This window comes from Sceloporus undulatus, chromosome 1 (assembly GCF_019175285.1).
Source record: "Sceloporus undulatus isolate JIND9_A2432 ecotype Alabama chromosome 1, SceUnd_v1.1, whole genome shotgun sequence".
NCBI classification, from domain to species: domain Eukaryota; kingdom Metazoa; phylum Chordata; class Lepidosauria; order Squamata; family Phrynosomatidae; genus Sceloporus; species Sceloporus undulatus.
In genome coordinates this window covers 331,691,839-331,714,399 of record NC_056522.1, presented here as the reverse complement: position 1 = coordinate 331,714,399, position 22,561 = coordinate 331,691,839, and the positions used below count along the sequence as shown (strand labels likewise).

General features: G+C 38.9%; 1 protein-coding gene across 4 annotated transcripts in view; it reads right to left on the bottom strand.

The window, feature by feature from the left end:
• The window catches only part of G2E3 (G2/M-phase specific E3 ubiquitin protein ligase), a 95,912-nt gene that overhangs the window by 7,782 nt on the left and 65,569 nt on the right, over window positions 1-22,561 (bottom strand). For 2 of the 4 annotated variants that reach the window (XM_042446153.1, XM_042446152.1), the window contains 10 exons: window positions 10,549-10,604; window positions 8,715-8,812; window positions 6,855-6,956; window positions 5,259-5,383; window positions 4,199-4,364; window positions 3,015-3,121; window positions 2,749-2,865; window positions 1,660-1,787; window positions 1,442-1,574; window positions 557-688 (listed from right to left, as the gene is read on the bottom strand). In XM_042446153.1, coding sequence (XP_042302087.1) covers window positions 557-688; window positions 1,442-1,574; window positions 1,660-1,787; window positions 2,749-2,865; window positions 3,015-3,121; window positions 4,199-4,364; window positions 5,259-5,383; window positions 6,855-6,956; window positions 8,715-8,812; window positions 10,549-10,585 — 1,145 coding nt within the window. In that variant the 5' untranslated portion in view covers window positions 10,586-10,604. Of the gene's footprint in view, window positions 1-556; window positions 689-1,441; window positions 1,575-1,659; window positions 1,788-2,748; window positions 2,866-3,014; window positions 3,122-4,198; window positions 4,365-5,258; window positions 5,384-6,854; window positions 6,957-8,714; window positions 8,813-10,548; window positions 10,605-10,896; window positions 11,544-17,529; window positions 18,067-22,561 lie in introns of those variants that run through there. The other 2 variants (XM_042446151.1, XM_042446150.1) reach the window with 2 other exon arrangements.

Genomic DNA, 22,561 nt, shown 5'->3' with positions numbered 1-22,561 from the left:
TCAAAGCATCCCGGACAGATGGCCATCCAGCCTCTGCTTGAAGACCTCCAAGGAAGGAGACTCCACTACACTCCGGGAGAGTTTGTTCCACTCTTGAACAGCCCTTACTGTCAGGAAGTTCCACCTAATGTTGAGGTGGAATCTCTTTTCCTGAACCCTCTGGGAAGTGGGAAGCAGAATTGGCAAAAAACACTCCTCTCTTTCCCTGATATAGTCTTTCTTGCTACCATGATCCCATCTTTGACTAGAAGCTACTTTTCTGTTTGCAGAAACCTAAACCTATTATCTCTAACCCTGAAACAATGAATAAAGAAGTGGAGAACTATTTCCTAAACTTAATTTTATGTTTGGTTTTCTCTTCCTCAGCCACACCACAGGCAGTACTGCATAACATAATTTTGAAACAGTGAAGAAGAGGAAATCAGTTTGAAATATGATGTGCTGAGCACCTGATCCAAGTAAAAAAAGGTAAGGCTACTAACATGAATGTAACTTACACCTTAAAGTCATCATTTTTCATAAAACATAGAGACAATTACACTGTTCATCTACTTACGATTTTCTTAGTGACAGACTTCTCACTGAAGGACTGATCAATGGGGATGGGGATATCAGCCTGTTATCAGTACAGGAAAGATCCAGTTGTGAACACTGAGTAAAGGCATTGGAGCATATCATCTTGGGGGTTCTGAAGGAAAGAAAAATGAAGAACAGTTTTGGTTTCCACTTGTAAAAGTTATAGACGCACCTCAATGAAAGTAGCCAAGAGAAGAACAGACGAGCAGAGTTGAAAACCGTTCCTGGGTGAAGTAAAGTGAAAGAGCTAAGGAAGAGCTGGGAATCCAACAGGAAATAGTTTTTTAAGACACGTGATCCTTTGCCTCATCTGGACGGTGACAGGAGTAAACCCTAACATGGATGGTTCCTTCTCTACTGGCTAAGAAAGCAAAAACTTCTGAACTCCTCTTCAATGCATAAGAAAGGAGAAAAAGCAGTACAAGAACTCTGAGGGCCCATTCCCACTTACCTTTTAAATCACTGCTGAACCGAATCCTGGATTCTGTTCCAGCAGCAAGTGTGGTTCCCACTACTTGAACTGGGTCAGGCTTGGGGGGCGGGGGGAGCTGCAAGGGCCCTGGCCATCTCTCCTGTCACTGGCCACCCTTGTCTCTCTGTACCTGACCTGGGCTTCTCTTTGGTCTTCTGCGGCCTGCTTCCCTGGCTTCGCTGCGAAAACCATGGCCTCCCCCTTATGAATCAGTTCCAAATCGATTCCCAAGTGGGAACCATGGTGGTTTAAACCATAGTGGGAATGAGCCCTAAGTGTGCAGCGGCTCATTACAGCATGTTAACCTGAGTTTATTTTAATATGAATACATCCAGTATTGCTTCTATGTAGTCATCACATGAGAAAGAGAGAGAGAGAAAAAATCAAACATGCCTGATGAGGAAACTAAGATGAGATCCAGGAGACTGTCTTGGGCATTTGGGTGATGGATCTTCTCGCAAACCATCTCCAGTATCTGTTTTTTCTGGCATACTCAAAGAACGCTTTCTCCTGTTCTGGCAGTTTCCTGTATAATGAAATTCACAGAATCACTCTTGAAGTTCCTTTACAAGTTTCAGTTAGTGCAAGTATTATTAGCAGCTATTTCATACCATCTGATTTGGCAAGGATGGTTCGACATTCAATGCATTCCCAATTTTGTTCCCAACTCGTTAGCGAGGAACATGCCAAATGAATTCCTCTGGAACCACAGTACTGACAGCGTTTTATCTCCCATTTGCTAAAAGAAAAAACAAATAAATGTGTTTGAAATTATAACCATGAATTAACTTCAGCTCAATAAAGCCATTTTAATATACACCCTCCACTTCACATTAGTTTATAGCCCAAATTAAAACAAGAATAATCCAGTTCACCAAATTTGTTGTGCAATACAGTGGAAAGTAGGGGGTGGAATATTACAGTATCAACATTTTATATTTTTAAATCTGCCTTTCTATCACAAAGACTATCCAAAAGTGGCTTGTGTTAATTATCAAACATAACACTACACACATGCTCTAAAAGAGAAACAAAAGCAAATAACTACCATGTGGATGGGGGGGGGGGGAGGGACTCTACTGCAACAAAAACATTGGCTTGGACCCGAAGGTTCCATTCTGCTAAGGGTTCCTTCTAGTGACAGAACCCTGTAATCCAGACTATTACTAACTCAACACTACACATAACCTACATTTGTCCCAAAAGCCTTAAAAAAAAAAACTCCATAGATTTTCCATTTGACAGACGGCAAATCATGGGGATTTGGGGCAGGGTAGGGACTCATGAAGGAAGAGGTCTTCTCTTACCTTAATTACAAAATATAGAAGGATACAGGCCAGGACACTCTAATTTCAGTGTATGGACAGACAAATTTGTGTCTGTAATTGTATCAAAATAATTTATACCAGAACATTGTTTACTTAAAATGAATCCTCCAGTGTTTTGGTAGAAAATGCTCAATATGCTATCAGTGTCCTGTTACAAACACGAAAAAAAAAAAGGCCTACAGTACTAGGAAAATGAAATTAATTTTCCTCCTTCCCGCTTAAAATAACTCCAGATGTGGCCATCATGAATTACCCCAAGTATGACCATCACAGTATCTGCTGCAGTTTACTTCTAAAGTATTGAGTATAGAGACAGTACCAGCTACAAATATATTCAACATTGCCGTTTCCAAGAACTGCATTTATTTATACCTATCTGGCTCACTGTAATCTCTTCCATGTTGGCAGAGGCATCTTTTCACATCACAGTGTTGATAGCACTGAAGAAGTTCTTGGTATGCATTCTCTTCCAGTTCCCAGGAGGCATCTCTGGAACGAGTCAAATAATGTTCACTTGAATATTTCTAGTTCCTTAATTTAGCCTTTCTTGTTAAAATAGCCATATGTAACTGGAGCAGAACACCCATAAAACCACCAGGTATAATGAATATACAAATAAAAATTTAGGAAGTACTTACTTTTCTGGAATATGGATGCCCATTCTCAGCATTTCATGCTGAAATTTCTCTTTATTATTACATACTGGGCATCTAAAGAAAAACACTCCTGCACTCAGAGCTTGACACTGGATCCAAAAAGAGAAAGAAGAGCGAACAGTAACTTATTTATGCCAGAACCACACAATAATATTATGGTAGCTAAAAAAGCATTGTTATCTACTTTAGTTATCAAGCCTTGAAAGCTGGGAAGCCGTTAGCTCTATCCCTTCATTTTTGCAAATGTTTACTAGAACTGAATCCATGCAAACAACATATTCCCTCTCTTTTAGTTTTCTTTCAAGAAAGGACAACATGGTCTGATAAATCCTTTGCAAGAGTGCAATCTTGTGTTATGCCAAAAATGTTCCTTGGTGTACAGAAGGTCCACATGCAATGGGACAGGCTGGACAACAGTTGCAACATAGGTTGCAAAGCAGAAAATTACCAATTTTGCCTCTGAGAAAAAAGACAGAGAAAAAATACCTGTTTTGCCTCTGTTACTCCATCTTTGCCCTGTTGCCCAGCACTTGTGAACAGCTTATTGGAATAGGGCTTGAAAACCCTTGTTTTCAAGTATCGTATAAATGATGACCAAGTTTGTTATATTTCCACAGATTTGCTGAGCACCCTCTTTGAGTGTTCTAAACCAGCTGGTGAAAAGTTAGCTTACTGTACTGTATGATGTGTTGCTTCTGAACTTTGCATATTATCAGATGGAAGGTTGGATTTTCTACAACAACTTGTTAATATCTTCAGTATTCTTTTATGCTTTTGACATTAACCTACTGATAGTATGCTTGTTCTCCATGTGGTAATCTTTAGGTAGTCAAAATAATACCATTCATGTAAAAAATAAGTATTAGTAGATGCAGAAAACTCCCAATATTTGCAGAAGTACAAGAAATCATTAGGAAAAACTCTGAAGGCAAACTTCATCAAACGAAATCAGCCCAATGACAATTGAGCAATTGCATAGGAACGCTGAGTGACTCTGGGGAGGAAGTACCTAACAGACTATTCAGGAAGAGAACATGGCTTGCTGGCACTCTGAATGTTGCAGAAGCCTGCAACATTTAGACTAGAATGCAACTAAACTACAGTCTATGCCATCATTTCTAAAAAAATTTTTTAACGAGAATATTATCATATCATTCCAAACGTACCTGAAGACAGTTTCTATGAAACCAAGCATTTTTACAGCACGGAGTTGTTAGAATGTTGTAGGATGGTGCATGTTCAACCAGTTCCAAACATATTGTACATTGTGATGATCCTTTAGAGTTATATGGACGACGTTTTTGAGTAGGCCGGTGTTTCCAACAATATGACCTTGAGTATGGAGAATCAGAATTGCTTATAATCACATTTATTTATTTAATATCCTGCTTTTCAGCTTGTACAGGATCCCTCTCTAAAATGCAGACTCATGTAAATATAAATGCATCAATAAAAAGTTGAGTGACACAGACTTGCAATTCATTAAATCTATTTCCTTAAACAAACTCATTGAAATAAAATAATTTAATTAATTATGTTTTTTGTGTTAAAATATTATTTTTCATTTTTAATTATTCCCTGATTAACTGCAAGGTGCTTTGAATAAGGAGAGAACATGTCTTGCTGGCTAGGTAGGAAACAGCAACAGCTATTTCTTTTTAATTACTTTATTTTATGGTGCAAGAAATGCCATTCAGAAACAAATTCTTCAATTCATTTTAAGTTCAACCAAAACAACTTGCTTTAAAAAGCACTTTAAACAATTATTATTTAAGTAAGGGGCCATAACATCTGAACTTCATTTGCTACTTAATTTTTGGAATTAGTCCTATCTTGTTGTAGTTCTACACATTAATGCAAAGAACAAAAAACATAAAACCCTCTGGTTTAAACCAAAACCAAACACCCCCCTAGGTTTTTTAATTTTAAAAAACTGTCCCACCCCCCTAACTTGTAGTAGATATGTCAGTTATACAGAACACAAATGAAGAGATCAAACCTTGAAGACCAGCTAGTTCTAATCAACAGAGCTTAACAAGAAAAACACAGGAATTTTATGAAACCAGTTGAAGTGGCTGCAGTCCATGGAAAACATAAGACAAACAAAACTTCTTAAAAGGTGCCATAAGATTTGGTGTCTTTTTTACTGGAACAAACTAACACAGCTATTTCCCTGGAAATTAAACTAATTCATGTAACTCTAATGAAAAGAGTTTAAAAACTTACGGGAAAGTGTCCTTGAACTGGAAAATGCATCCTCTCTCTACCCCACAAGGAAAGTGGTAGCTTCGTTTGCATTTGGATGACACACAACCAATTGAAGCACCCTTTTTCTTACAAATACTACATTTCTAAAAAGAAAGAATACATTAGCCTGAAGTAGCCCAGCACCCTACCAATCTTTCTTGTTTCTGATTTAAGACTGCCTGGTCAGGTTGGCATGCTGGGAAACCCATACACGGTGGATTGCTCCACCTGCCATCCCGAGAATAGCTAATTTTAATGCAAATATTAAGCTTTCTAATCATTTCAAAGTATAGAAACAAGATACAGATGAAAACAGTTATTTTACATCCAAGTTTACATTGAGGGAAATGCACACGGGACTGCCATTGTAAAAGAATTGATAAAAACACAATAGGACCTTCTCCTTTGTTATCAAAGTAAAATAGGTAAGTGGGAAAACATAGAACCTGGTAATGTTGCCATTATTTACTGTCAAAGTAAGAAATTTTGCATTATTGCAATTCAAACATTTGTGTCTCTTTTCTTATTTGGTCAACTGTGAAATAATACAATAATCTCACAGTTTGCACAAATTATTTATTCATGATTGCCTATCTTCTTTAGTGCTTTGCATCAAGAACCCTAGCTACTTTGATTATACAAAATGTTAGGCCTCAATCCAACCACAGTGCCAGTACAGTAGAATATCCTTTCCATTTTCTTTTCTAGAGAGATCTTGAAGCTGCCCCCAAAACATCTCAAGGGTGTCTCAGCCCTTTGAAGCAGATTTTGAAGATGAACAGGGATCTGCAACATTCCTGTAGGAGGATTCCCTCACTCACTGGATTCTACTCTTTGCCAGCAGATGTCCAGAGGGTGCATCCTGCTCCTAATTTCCCATTATTTTAATTTACAACAATTTTTGTAATTGAATAGCAACATTAAGATTCACACTTGAAGTACCCAAGGTTCTTTCTCATGACACCCACCATATATGTTTAGTATTTCTATTATCGATGGTGGAAGTGTACACTTGTGGGATCAGAGAAGGTGTGGCTTTAGCTCTTTTTCCTTCAAATAACAAAACAAAGCAAAAATGCAAAACACTTAGTTTACTGCAACTGTGTTTTTGATGTCCTGGAGTTTTTCATACTACCAGACAAAGTATGAGATAAACGTTACTGCTAAACTAGACAGAAATGTCTTAATTCAAAGCCATGTTATCAATATCTACCTTGATGATGAAACACTGCAAACTTTTAAGGAAAGCATTAGCAAATTGAAATTCAGTTGTAATATTACTTAGTGCATTACAGTGAGCCTGCACCATATGTGGGCTTGCTATAGGCGGCTTTCAGCTTATGCTGAAGCCGCGCAGCAAATGAGAGAAGGGTGCGCGCGCATGACTGCTACACAAGCACGAGTCCCATTATATCCAATGCGGCTCAAGCATACACGCTTTTTGCCGTGTGTGTGTGTGTGTGTTGGGAATGGATCCCCCGCTTAAGGCAAGGGCCCACTGTATATATCTAGGGCCACACCCCTCTCCTCAAACAAACTACTGGAATAGATGCAACATTCAAGATATATTCTTACCAGTCTTCCAGCTCGATTAATTTCTTTCTGGATGTCTTCAGGTAAAAACCCATAAAACCCTTCTTCATCTTCACCTCTTTGCCAAATCCCACTAGACATTAACTATGATGAAAAGAAAGGCATATTGACAATTGACACAAGAATATATTTGTATCAACTGTTCACAACAGAAAATGTATTACAGTATTGAATAACTGAAGAGGTCTGGCTGCACTAAAGCCGAACAGGAACTTTTTGATGAACTGATGGTTCACACTCATCATGATACTTTTTCCTATGATTACATGACACTTGCAGTCTGTTTCTGTACACGCTGAACCAATTCCCACTGAATTCAACTGGGGCTCACCGACCTCTTTGGGCTGGGTGGATAGAGCATGCCTTGGCCATGACACACCGGGTGCTCCCTCACCCAATGGCTTTGCAGGCTCTCCATCACGCTTCTATCAATGTTCTGGTTTGAGCGGAACAGGTCTCAGAAGGCCTTCTGCTTCCAGGTTTTCCCTAATGAGATTGCATCTTTCTTGCTTTTTTCCTTACACAAGTAGGGATCTGCTCACTTCCATTTAGTCTCCACACTTACATTTTGTTTCTGAGTATCTCTTTTGTTTTCAATAGCTATTGACAGGGGTGCTCTGCAGGATCAGATTGTGTCCTTTATTAACACAGTGCCTCAGGCTACAGTACTCTTGGATGCAAAGGTTAAAAAAAACATAAGCAAGCCTCTTTTGTTAACAAGCCAGAATCATATACCATTGTTTCATTTTACCTTGCTTAAATTAATGAATATACCAGAAATTTATCAAGTGTAATGCACTGATTATGTTCTAATTAGCTTAACATGGAAGTGGGTACTTTAGTCCATCCTCATGGGTTGCTAGAGAAAGAGGGGAACAGGCAAAACCAAGCTTGGTTCTGCTTATTCAGTAATACCTAGCTTTGGTTTCATATTATAGGCTGAGTATCCCTCATCTGAAAACCAGAAATCTTAAATGCTACAAAATCCAAAATGTTATTCAGGGGTGGCTGAGACCATGGTGCCTTTGCTTTCTGATGGAACAGGACAAAGTATTCAAGGTGAATTCAAAACAAAGCAGAATAAAGTGATACTATTACCTTCCACTATACTCCTATTGATGCAGCCTAGAATCACACTGGCTTTTTTACCTGCCACATGCTACTGCTGATTCATAATCCGCCTGTGGTCCACCAAGACTCATAGATGCCTTTTGCATGCACTGCTCTCAAGCCAGTGTCACCCAAGTGTAACATTTGAAGATTTCAACATTAATACATTTTTTCTCTCCTTTCTGGCCATAGAAACAAACTTGCTCCTCAAGTTCCTATGTCTGCTCTTAAATGTGTTCAATGCTTTGTAAATTTCAAACGGTACTCCTTGTAATTCAGAAAGAACTCATGAGATTGTAGATAAGGAATGGTTCCCTTCATGATTCCTTTCTGCCTTGCATCTTATCTTGGCCTACAGAAAAATATCCTATTACTGTATAAGAAAGGATGAATTCCTGTCTGTCTGAGACGTACTACTGATGGTATCAATATCTTTGTGAATACCTGGGGAGTGAGCCAATGCAAGGGTGAGAAGAAGCACTTTGAATTAATAATGCTTCCTTAGGAATTCAAAATGAAAGAACCTTTCGCAGATTTGGAATTTGAAAGGCAAGCTTTACATGAATACATTTCCCCCCAAATTATTTGGGTTTAGGGAAAAGGTCCAGCATATATTATTCTAAGAGCATACAATGGGAGATAGGTGATAGTTTTATTGATACAGAGCTTTCCTGTACTTAGCTAGTTGTGTTATAGTAACCCATAATTCTATAGATTTAATAAAGTACTTACCACACAGTAATAATGAACAGTGAGATTATAGTCCTCGTAAGTCCTTTTTTCTCCATATTTATCAGGACAGTCATCAGTCCGTTGACAGAATTCACAGGCTAAAAGTGAAAAACAATTTAATACCAATTCCACTACTATGACATTTAATTACTATGAAATATCATTTTTGTTAGATGTTTATTAGAGCAACCAGGCCTACACAATATTTTACATGCAGACACATTATGTACAAGCTACAGATTAAAAGTGGGCAGTTTTGACCAGGCTCGGGGTCAATTCCAAATCATCTTGACTTTTTAAACCCCTATTATAGATTATTATCTGAGTTGTACAGTGGACCCTTTGTATACATGGAGGAACTATTCTGGACCTCCCCCCCCCCACATATGGGAGGACCGCAAATCCCGTTGTTTGCTATAGCTGCACGCTCCAGGGCATGTGCGCCATTTTAATGCCCAGGGCTTGCCGTCTGCATGAGCTTGAGTCCGCAGATGGCAAGCCCATGTATGGGGAGGGCACACTGTACAATGAGATGCAGCTATTTCAACCATCATAAAAGCAGTACTTGCCAGGAGCAAAGAAGTAAATTGCTACCAGCCTTGGGAGAAGGGTGTGATATAAACAAATATAATAATACTGGCTACATTTCTGCATAAAGACTGACATTCTTGTTTGAAAACAGGATGCAGGTGCATTGGTGGAGAACACACACATTGGTATGAACTTGTCATTTGTTAAAATTGTTTAAGACAAGATGACATGTCTTCCCTCTGCAGCATATGAAAAGTAATTTGGTCAGATGATCAGGGGAATTTATAGAAAGCCTAAAGTGAACATTTAAGCAATGCATATAATGAATGAATTACAGCATATTTCCCCCATTCATGAAATATCTTTTTGATTTCAGTTACTTTTCTTCAAGTACTTGAAACAAAGAAACTGTAACTAGTGGTGAATGTAAATAAGATCAGGTTCGGCAGGAAAGGTAACACATACAGAGAAAGTAACATAAAGAGGATGAAATATCTTATGATTGAAATACCATTGCATGATGGGAAATAGACAGGTTGTTTAGTCTAATGACTGAATGTATGTTTTTAGCCAAGGGTCAGAAAAGATGATGGGTGACTCCACAATGCATGGCAATGTTTATTGGGTAACCATAAACTATTACTTAACATTTTTACTTAGTCACCACTCAAAACCTATATGTCATTTACTTGACTGCATTATTCTCCAAAAGATCTTACAATACCAATACAGTGGTGCCTCGGGTTACGAAATTAATTCGTTCCGCGGCTAATTTCGTAACCCGAAAAGCCTTCGTAAGCCGAAAACCCATAGGCGCTAATGGGGAAAAAAGCCGCGGCTCTGCCGCGGCTCCATTTAAAACAGCGCCGGAGTTTTTTCGTAACCCGAAAAAACTTTCGTAACCCGAAACAATAAATCCCTATGGGATTTATTCGTATCCCGAAAAATTCGTAAGCTGGGTATTTCGTATCCCGAGGTACCACTGTACATTAAATTTGTCCTCACATCCCTGGAAGAAGCTAAGGTAACTGTTGTGCCAACCCAACTGTTAATAACTACTGCAGTAACTATTTCAGGAATTGATTATATACATTCCCAAAACATACAAATAGGTAGGATAGTATTAGCACCAACAACAATATTAGGTACAGCATTGGGGAATCACAGTTTGCAGGCATCAGAAAAAATCCACTCATTGTTGCATCAATCTGAATAGGCAAAATGCATAACCATTAAATAAGGAATTTTAAAAATGCATATTAATTTTAGCTAAAATATTAAACATGTTGCAATAACTACTCACTCAGGTTCTGAAGGCAGATAGTAATGTTATCGCTCATCCTAGTGTTTTCCTTCCAACTGTGCAATAAAGGAGGGGGGAAACAAGTTTTAGTATTTTTAGTTCAAGTAAACTACTTATTGCTCATTCAGAGTGAAGATGAGAAAAACCAGGACAGAAAAATACCGTATTTATTTATTGAGTATCTATATTTCCTCCCTTCATTGTAATTCCTCCCTACATCCGGCCACAGGTTTTGTTTTTCCATTAGTAGTTCCTAAAAGTTTTTTCCATTTCTCTTAAAACCCTTAATATACTGATAGACATAATAAAAAGTTTTAGAATAAAAGTAAAATGCATAAAAGTAAATACATTATCTTTTTGATGGTACAAAATTATCCAGAAGAAAATAGTCCTTGCTGTTAGCAATTTTGTCTCTGTGAATTAGTAGGTATGAGTTCTGCTTCCAGCCTTCATCCAGGTAAGTAAGATGATAACAGACAAGAGAAGAAAACAAAAAAAAAAGAAAGAAAGAGAGAAAGGGAAGGAGGGGTAGGGGAGGGGATGAGAAGGGAGCTAACTTTATTGTGCCAACTGAACAAGCAAAGCAGTTAGATATAAAGTACGTCACAAAGGCTGTTACATCAGAATCATTAGATCACAAAGACTGTTGCTGTCTAGAGCAATACAGTTTTCATATGCCAATAAGTTAATATAAGCTACTGTCTCACTCCTGTATGGTTCCAGTTCAAACTCTTTATCACCCAGACATGAATCTTAAGTGGAAATCAGAGATTTCCAAAATGATAAAATGAATCGCTTAGCACCTCACATATATCCTATTGTATGATGGAACCAGAATATAATCCAGAACACAGATAAATTCAGAAAACATGCCTAGCATTAAATTCAAATTACTTTGCTTAAAATTTTTGACTCAAATGTAATAAGTCTAACAGTAAGTCTTTAAAAAACAAATAAAAGTTTGATATGATCAGCTGCGAGGAGGTGCTGAAAAGTTTTTGGCCTGATCTATTTCCCAAAATCTGAGCTTAATTTTGCTACTGCACCTTGAAAGAGCATTCTTTTGTATTGTAAACTGCCAATGTGAAAGATTGTAGTTCTAATTTCTGAATTGTTTCAGATCACTGATTGAACCATGTTAACAGAAAGTGTGGAATTCTCAAGTGTTGGATTCTGGGCCATCATGAAGTTCCTATTCCTGCAGAAGAAAATTCCAATGGAAATCCATAAGTGTATGAAGCAAACACTGAGTGACAAGTGCCCATCATATTCAACTGTGAAGAAATGGTGTGCCAAATTTCAGCATGGAGATTTTAAGAATGAAGAAGAAAGTCTGGGAGGCCTTCAACAGTGCCAGCTTCTGAAATTGTTGAGTGTGTTCATGACTGGATTTTGGCAGAATGGTGAATCCCCAGATCCAGGCCACTGCCAGGGCCTGTAGATCCTTTCTTTACAATATTGCTAAAATCCATTCATTTCTCTTGTCCTCTACTGCCAAGACTTTGGTCCATGTTCTGGTTGTCTCGCAACTAATTATTGTTAACTCCTTCTGGCAAGACTTCCTCTCTCTCACCTCCATCCTTTAATTTCAGTCCAGCATTCAGCGGCACACATCATTACATCCGCTCGTCGCTCTGACCATGTTTCTCCTCTATTATCATCCCTTAACTGGCTCCCCTTCCCCTTCCGTATTCAGTATAAGCTTCTGGCCCCTCCTTATTTACCTGAACTTCTTTCTCCCTACATTCCCACTTGTACCCTCCATTCTGGCAGTCAAGGTCTGCTGTCTCAGCCCAGGCTCTCCACTGCCCCGTCCCAAATTTGTCCCTTTTCACTTGCTGCCCCTCATTCCTGGAACCTCCTTCCCCCACAAGCAAGGGTCATCACTTCTTTAACCAGTTTCAAAATTGAGTTGAAAACTATATTGTTCAGGGAAGTGTTCCCAGGCATTGTGTGACTGTATCTGATTGTTATCTGATATTTTATTTATTTGATCTCAGATGTTCTCAATCTGTTGCCTCCTTATTTTATCTAATTCTATCTTGAATTACTATCTGTTGTTATATATGTATTTTGTAGAATGTACACCATTGGCAGGTTTCATTTTTATCGATTTTATTTATATGTACAGCGCTGTGTAAATCTACAGTGCTATATAAATAATGCATAATAATAATAATAATAATAATAATAATAATAATAATAATAATAAATCTCAGCTAAAACAATTGCTGAGATACTAGAGATATCCCGGCAATGCATTGGGTTTATAATTCATGAACTGTTGCTATGTAGTAGGTGTCAGCCAAGTGGGTGCTGAAATGTTTGAATGCTGACTAGAAACAAAATTGAAAGGGTACCTTTAAATTGATTTTGCAGCATTTTGAGCAAGCTAGTGATAATTTTGTGGATCGACTTGTCACTGTTAATGAAACATGGTTACATGATCCAGAGCTCAAACAACAGTCCCTTCAGTGGTGGCACTTGGGTTTTCCATGAGCAAAAGAATCCAAGACTCAAAGATCAGCAGGTAAGGTCATGGCCAGTTTTTTGGGATAAGGAAAGTATTTTGATTACTATCATCAGAAGGACCAAACAGTTAACTCTAACTTGCTGTTTTGATTCAAGGAGGCATTGAAGGAGAAACAGCAAGCGAAGCAGGGGAAAGATATTCTTTTGCAGGACAATGACCTGCTCACAAGGTTGGCAAGATGATGGTTATTTTGAAGAACTGGAGGTCTGAGTGGATAGACCATCCACTGTACTCACTAGATATTACACCATATGACTATGTCCTGTTTCCAAAACTTAAACCCTCACAGAAAAGACACTCATGATTATCCACCAGTTCTAAGTACAGTACCCTAAAACAGTGGTTCTCAGACATTCTCTTCAGCCTCTCCATCTAGATGTGCATATCATCACCCTTTCTCAATATATGAATAGAAATATTTTGTTTTTAGTTTGCATATTTTCATTCACACATTTATATATATATGGTCATACTTTAAAATTTTATAGGAAAATAACATTGTTCAAATTAGAAGATTTTTATTTTAATAAATTCAGTACCAAACACAACACAATGTTTCTACTTGAGGCGATGCATGTGCTTCTTTCTAAGCAAAAAGTTTAACAAAACAAGCAGTAACCTTAGAAAGAGCTACTCTTAGTTCTTTGGTGATGTGAAGTCTTCCACAGTATTTACCATTAATAGCTAACAAAGCTGACAATCTAGTATCACAAGTACAGGTAGTTGCAAACACTACAAGCACTTTTATAGTCTTTTTACTTAATGCTGGATATTGTTGAACACTAAGCCAAAACTCCAACAAGGAGCTCTCTTTAAATTTTATTTTTTAAAAAAGCATCAGTCTGTAGATCAATAAGATGTTCTTGATCAGTCATGTTTAATGATATTGGCTGTAGTGAATTTTCAAATGGATTTTTTATCCAGTTCAGTACTTCAAAGTTTTCATAAAAATACCTTTTAAAATGTTCTCGGAACATGACTAGAAATAACAGGCAAATAACTTTCCAGCTGTGAGGGAAGTACTTGAAAGTCTGTTTCTTTAAGCATGTTGACAAGAGTAAAAACCATTTCCAAAATGTTACTTTTCAAACCATTTCTCCAAAGCTGTAGGTTGTTTTTTTTTTTTTAAAAATACCTGAACTTTATCATTCTAGTGAAGTATGGTTGCTTCATTTTTTCTGAACAGATTTGTTCACAACTTTTATTTTTTTCAAATATATCTAGAAGATATATCACTTTCAAAAGAAAATTTGTGTTAGAGTAAAACTCCGTTATTGGATTATTTTGCGCAAGCAAAAAGTGGAATACCTCATATTTCAGCTCAAAATTACTGTTCAACACCTTGCCTCTGGACCACCATTGGTCTTCAGAGTGAAAAAGTAATACAGTGTGCTCTGAACCCATATTTTCACACAAAACCAGATTCATATCCATGCTCAGTCATGGAAAGCCACTGGGTGACCTTGGGCAAGTCATACCTTCCCAGCTAGAGAAAGGCAATGGCAATCCCCCTCTGAATAACTCTTACCAAGAAAACCCAATTCTAATATTGCCATTAAGTCTCAGGCAACTTGAAGGCATATAGCAGAAAAAAAAATTAACAGTTGAAATGTGAATTTTAAATTTTCCTGTTATGTTTCTCATTTAAAGATATTTGGCTTCTAATGATCCCTCATTTAGATAGCATCTCTTCTTCATTACAGAGTACATACTAAAATTTTAGAATACAGGTGGCACGCCTCCACTATATCTGTATCTGCATGAGATACGTTCCTGGAAGTACCATGTAAACGTGAAGCCACAGGTAATAGCAAACCTCACTATTTTCAATGGGAGTACCAATGGAGATACTTAGAGGAGAGGAGACAAGCATACTGGGGGCGTGGGACAGAGAGGCAGGCTGCAGTTGGGTCAGGTCCATTCCTGAAGCATGAAAGCCTTGGTGTTGGCAAATGCTGGCCACCAATTCTTCATAAGAAAAAGGGGTTAAAAATAGAGGTGTCTTAAAATCCAGTTTCCCCCTTAAAATCCAGATTTCTCAGACTACATGTACTGTACACTACAGAAATCATCCAGGTCGATGCCACTTTAACTGCCACGGCACAACGCTATGGCATCCTGGGAACTGTAGTTTGCGGTGGCACCAGAGTTCTCTTGTTGTTGCAATGGGGGTGGTTAAATATCCCACAAAACTACAATTCCCAAAATTCCACAGCACTGTCATGACAGTTAAAGTGGTGATAAATCTGGATTATTTCTGCAGTGTGGAAGCAGCCTCTTGATTTTGTTGGGAAAACTGGGTTTTAAGCCACCTCTATTTTCTACCCTTTTTCTCCCACTGCCCCAACACAATTCTGCATTTCCTACGAAAGAGGCTTTCCTTCAACCTTCCTCAAGCTCTGAGATTTCCCCACTGAACTTACTGGGGGAAACTAAATTTTAAGCTAACTCTATTTTTTTACCTTCCTACCATAGTTGTCAGGATCGCTGCTCCCCCCAAGTTCATTCGTCAGGAGGAATGGGGGGGGGTGATCTCTGCTCCAACCCATTGCCATACACACAGAAGTAAGCTCCAGCCTTCCCACTACACCCTGATACTCACTTCCTTCTCCTCCTCTCTGACCACCTGTCATGCAGTCTGACTCTGAGGATGCTGAAAAAGTGTTCCAAGCACTTCCCGTCTCTGGAGCACCTGAGGATGGCATCCCCCTTGAGAAAATGTTACACTTCTTTGTGGGGGACCATGCCCCACAGTTTGAGAACCTAGATCCTAAAACATACACGGAATCTGGCTGAGCCTCAAGCAAGATTCCTACTCTGGAGAAGCACATTAGATCCAGAGCATTCTGTAAGCAGATGCTTACACATTACGAACACAGAGATCTCAGAAATGACTTCAGCTGAGGTAAGTGATTATTGGGCAATTTGTATTTAGTCTGGAAAACTTTGAAGGGCTGACAAGTCTTGCAAATTTCAATTTAGTAACTTTGTAACCATAGAAATGTCTTTATAAATTGAAACTTAACACAAAACAAGTAACTTTCTCTTTAAACATCCAAATGTAGACTGACAATGTTAGTTCCAGGTGACTGACAGAATGTGCAGCAACATGATCTGGTTTGTCACTGAGTGATCCAGAAACAACATATGCTGCAACAGTAGTTAAAAGTTCAAATAATTTCAAAACAATCAAAACCTAAAGCTAATTTGGTCAAAAGAGGGATTAAATATGACTGTTCCAGTGTCCTCCATCATGTTTGACAGCACTCATCAGCCTTTCACCATCAAAGTAATTTAAAACATTGGCTGACAGTTCGTTTCTGGGCACAATTCAAATTGCTGGTTATGACCTATAAAGCCCTTTATGGCTCAGGTCCACCCTATTTGGAAGACCATATCTCCCAGTATGAACCAGCCTGGGCTCTGAGATCCTCTAGAGAAGTCCTTCTCTCCAACCTACTACCATCACAAGCACGGGTAGTGGGGACGCGAGAGAAGGCCTTTTCTATGGTTGCCCCTAGACTCCCTTCCCAGGAAGGCCAGAATGGTTCCCTTCTTGTTGGCCTTCTCCTGGCGTACTAAGACCTACCTTTACAGAATAAAGGAGGAAATGGTGCACCCGGCTTTACATATGCGGCTAGGTACTTCCCCGTGACATCACAGGCTAAAACTTAGGCCTGCAAAGAGAGCAGTAGTGGCAGGTAAGAGGGAGTGCTGCTATCTAAACTATTGGTTGTCACAGTGGGGTTTGTGAGAAACAAATAGCCAGTTATTTAAACCTGGCTTAAGGGCTGGCTGGACTAGATCCACAGAAATGGCATTTGGTCTAGCTGTTTCCAGCCTGGGATAGTTATCCTCTGTCGTCACCAGGCCAGGGGCAAAACAGACCTTTTGGTCCGTGCATATAGCCCCTTGGTCACAGTAAGAAAAAGAAAGTGAGTTGTTTTTATCCTTTTATGCACTTATTTCCAAATAAATTCACAATTTATAATAAAATGCTTACAATCAAACATATGCACTAGTCAAGATAAACAGCAGATACAAATTACTGTACAACCAAGGCATGAAAAAAGGCTGGTGTTTGGATGTCACTGAACATGGGTGCCAAGCAAGCACCCCCAGAAAAAACTTTGCATAAACAGAGCTCTCCTATAAAGAGGATCCTTTCCCCATTATTAAATGTCTCACCGAAAAAAATCTGAGGATCACTTTTATGTCCAGAATCAATCATGTTATTATTGTTGGAGTATTGCATCAATGCTTGTATCTATGCTTGTTTCTATGGAATTAAGAAGGCGGGGAAGGGTGACTTCCTTATTGTCTGTATTGTTTATATCTCTATGGTCATTTGGTCAGTGCGAATGTAAAGAGGTCACTTCCCATCTCCCCCCCCTCTACTAAAAGTTAAGAGCTTTATGACTCTCGCAAACACTCTCTCTTCTTCCTACCTTGGTCCAAGATAGACGTAGCTATGAGGCTGTTCCTCAGAGGAACGTTTTCTTATTACTATAGAGATCCCTTTACCACAGTATAGTTTTTCTGTTTACTTTCCTAGAAGCTAGATGAATCACCTGTAACAATAAAGTAAGCCATATTTTATCTTACCAATGTATCCTGTTTAATTACCAGAAGCTCCGATGAATATATTGTTGCATCACATGCTGCTGCTGAGCTTAATATATAAACTATCCACTATACCTTCCAACAATTATTGCAAGATATAGGAAGCAGTTTTAGACTATATCATCTACTGCTATCAAAAAGGGCAAAAGCCTCGTGGACCATGCCAGTTCTACTTTTTTGCCGATTCTTTAAGTCTGCTATTGCATTTCGGCCCTCCATTTGGCTAGCTCTGTATGTCAGTAGTCTGGATGAGTTATCTGCATGTGTGTGGTCTCTATATTTCTTCCAATAAAAATTCATATATTTGGCCCATACAGAGAGGCCAAAATAAAGCTGCTTCGGTCACTTTGGAGGTATGCTGTTTAAATCCTTAGGACTGGAGCGTGGCTTTGGTGTGACTTCCGGACTTTCAGGACGCACACGTCATTTAAACAGCATACTTCCAAAGTGATCCGAAGCAGCTTTATTTTGGCCTGTCTGTACGAGGCCTATGTTACCTCCTCTCGCAAGGACACCAGCACCGTGGGAGGGCAAATCACCACAATTAACTTCTAAGTACCCACACCTACTAGAACACCACATTTTAATGCTGTAGCGACTGCTGGAGTAGACCATCACTATCTGAGATGATAGGTATAAAGGAAACCCCATGGAGTCTCACCTGCCCTCCAACTTTGTATCAGTCTAGACCCCTCCAACAGTAAGTGGAAACCTAGGTGTGGGTCTTATGGGGAAAGAGTTGCACAAAAACTGTTCTCACCAGAGTGGACAGGAGTGGGAGGAAATTTAAAAGGAGCGAGTTTTCTGAGAGGAGGGGTACATCACACAGAACGTGACAGGAGAGGGGAGTAAACAAGCTCATAACATTTCTTCAAGCCTTCATGGAACACTCTGTTGGGAAACACAGTCCCCCAGAGGTCCACGGATCACAGGGTAGGGACTACTGGTCTAGAGAAAGAGATCCTACCACCACTCTAGGTAACTGCCAATCCGTAGAGGCCAAATTATATGAGCTATACCCCCCCCCCCCCCAAGAATGACCTGAGCAACAGTATTGGTAAGTTAAAAATGTGAATTTGCATGTTTACAAAATAACTTGATTAAAGTATATACTTAACTATAAATTGACCCAGATTTTGGCATAAAATTATGGATTTTTATATGCTCTGTGGAGAAGTCAAAGGTAAAATGTAAGGACACGTAACACACGCTGTAAAGGATGAAGCAAAGGGAAATGATATCAAAGAACTTGCAGAATTCTCACAGGGACATTAAAAGATGGATGGATGAGAAGGAGGGAACTACAGTAAATGGCAGTTGTGCAATGTGTGAGGAAGCCAACCAGGTAAGGGCTGGGCTAAGAAAACACACACGTCAAAAAAGGATGAAAAGGCAAAGCAAAGCAAATGAAAACTATGTTATCAGTGAATAGAGCCTTTAACTTTAATGGGATAAGTATTGTGCCCAATTTTAATTGAGAGAAGCTGACAAACATCCAAAAATGTATTATTCAAATCTTTCAAAGTCCAATTCCTCTTGGTACTTCTTTGAGGGTATGCGCCAAAAAGCTTCCTCTGCTGCCATTTTCCCAGTCAGGCACTCAAGAAGACCAGAAGCAATGCTGCAGCGGAGAGAGTAGAAAAGGTCAGTGCTTCTTTTAGGACCGTGTTCTCCCAAAATGGACTAAGTTCTCACCTTTCACCACTTCACTCAGAGAAGGGGATGATTCCATTCTGGATAAGTGTTAAAGTATAATACTCACATTGACCTGTGGATATGTCGACCCAGGTTTTTGGGGACACTTTCCCACTAAAATTTCTAGACTTATACATGTGCATATACAATGTTTGAAAAACAAGTACTTCTAGGATTTTTTTTTTTTTTTGGTAAAATGGAGTCCTCTGCATCTTGGAAAGAAATCAAGTTTTTTTCTTTTTTAAAAATCTTATTAATTAGTAAAATAAAACAAGCTAAGTTTTTACCAGATAGTACTCTCTCTTTATAAGATTTTAAATGAGATGCTGTCATAGCTTCAGGCAAAACAATATAAGACCTGAAATTTATAGTTGCTATTGAAATCAGTGAAAAGAAAGCTGTGCAACATATATTTTACTAAAATACTTCTGGAAATGATATACAGGAAATGAGAGGCAAAATACACTCTCTCAATACATAAGTCTGACTTTAAAGACATCACTTCTATAAACAAAAGAGCGTTCAAAGTAGTCTGATTTAAATAAGATGTTCCAAACATACAAAACAGTAGAAGGTGGCAAAATTTCAGATACATGTTTTCTCTTCCATTAAACAGCAACAAAGACAGCCTGCATTTCAGAGGCTTTTACAGATGCCATTTCAGTTCTCACTATGTGCTTTGAATTTAAATATGAAAAGGTCCTAGGTTCACATTGTGGTTTGTGACAGCCTAATGCCACCACTTGAAAGAAAACCACTGGGCTATTTGCTTTGCAAATCATATTCTGTTTTCAGTCGAAATGCTCACTGAGATGAACGGCAGCTCCCAGTGACAACAATAAAACCAAGCATATTATGCTCAGCAAGTCTGAAAAAGATATAAACTTCCTGAATTTAGGAAGCATCTTGAAAGTATTTTAGCCCAATAATTCAAAATAAACATGTTTAAGCAGTCTCACTGAGTGCAATGGTCCCCCCCCCTTAGCATGTTTGCTTTGGACTCATGGCTTTGGCAACACACAGAGGAGACACAAAATAGTAACTTAAGCCTTGCCAGGAAAAGGGGCATATTTGAACCTACAATTGCGATACAGTTTATAATAATGGTGAAGTTCATCTTATGGAGTTCAACATGCACACATGTATGTAGTATATGAATACTGGATTAAGCTGACTAAATTAGGTCATTCACTCATTTGAGAACTCACGTAGAGACATAAAAGTTGTTCAATTTAAAACATCTGAAAATGTCCTTGGCTCTATTAACACAATCTTTATTAAAGTACGTTGCTATCCTCTGCCTTCAAGTCGTTTCCAACTTATGGAGACTCAGTCTAAGGTGAACATATCACGAGGTTTTCTTACCAGAATTTGTTCAAACTCTGCCCTTGCCTTCCTCTGAAAGTGTGATTTGCTGAAGGTCACCCAGTGGATTTCTGTGGCTGAGCGGTGATTCAAACCCTGGTCTCCCAGTATCCTTGTCCAGCATTCAAAGCAATCTACTATACTGCCAAGTATTTATATTCCACTCTATAGTCAAAGACATTAGGGCTGGCTTACAGTTAAATCAAGCTGAACTGTTAAAACAGTAAAAGCCACTTGTAAATACAAAACAGTAAAAGCATGAGACCCCTAAAGGCTTTAGCAAAAAGCCATGTTTTAAGTTGGTGCTGAAAGCTAATGTCAGTGCCAGTAGGACCTCAATACCTGCTTCCAGCTATGAATGAAGTATATGAGCAGCTAAAAAGTAGATGTTCATCATACACAGGGTCCTTGCTACCTCCTGGGGTTAGGTTGCAGAACTCCTCCCCCCCCCCCCCCCCCCCGTGGAACCCAAAACCGTAGATGCTCAAGTCCCATTATATATATGATGAGTAGTAAAATGGCAAAAGCAAGGTTTGCTTTTTATATTAACTTGGGGGTGGGGGAGTTCAAGCAGAAGTCTTGAAAATCCATGGATGCAGAAGCCATGGATACGAAGGGCTGACTGTTTTTGGCAATGATCAGCCAAAAGCATAATTTCATTAACTGGAAGAAATAAGAGATAAAACAGTTGGAACAGTGGATACAGTATATGCCATTTCCTACCTTCACACAAACAATGGCATGAGTAGCAAAGAAGGATATTCCAAGAACAACTTCCCTCCTGGACAGCGCTGCTGCCTCTCTGTTTCTAGCAGAAAATGCCTTTGTGAGAGGCAAATTAAACCTAAGAGTTCTGGTAGATCAGATAAAAAACAACTCTTGTCAAGCATTCTGTTTCCTACAGTGGCTATGATGAAACAAAATAAGAAAAGATAACACTAGCGACAGTGACAAAGCACTCACCACCACACACAATAGTATAAAATGCATATACCGGTACTGTAAGGGACCATTTGACGTTGTAAGTATGGAATGTTCGACACACAATATAATAGATTAAACAGTGTAAGAGTTGATACACTATATATAACACAACAGAAAGAACATTGGGAAGCATTTTCTCACAGTAAGAGCTGTTTGACAGTGAAACACAATGTGTAGGAGTGTGGTGGAGTCTGAAGATGCCAGCCAAAGACGTTGGCGAAACGTCAGGAAGAAACTCTTCAACAACAGGGCTGCATAGCCCAAAAATCCCACAAAAAACTGTGGAGTCTCCTTCTTTGGAGGTTTTTAAAAGAGAAGCTGGATGGCCATCTGTCAGGAGTGCTCTGACTGTGTATTCCTGCATGGCAGGGGGATGGACTGGATGGCCCTTCCAACTCTATAATTCTAATACAAACATATTCCAAAATAGTAGTGCAACAGAAACACAACAGAAATTTTGGAAATAAACCATTTCCCATAAAGTCTTCTTCAGGTGTTAGTGTGCACTGAAACTTTTAGTGACATTGTGCATATAAATCCTTTTCAAATCACAGTCGTTCCAGATGTATCATTTTTACTCCAGCACTATAAACACCCTGGTTCTGAGTTTATATCTTGTTGAAGTAAGCCAGGGTGGGGGCCAGTTTTCACTTCCTAATGTGCCACAATGAAAATGATGTCATGTTACTTCTAGTTTGCCTTTTTATCCAGTTGTGGCCAACCTTCAAGGGCTTCAGCTGCAAAGGGTGGCTTTCGGAGACTGCCAGGGGGATTTGGAATCTGCATGTGTTTTATGGGCTGCAATTTTCCCAC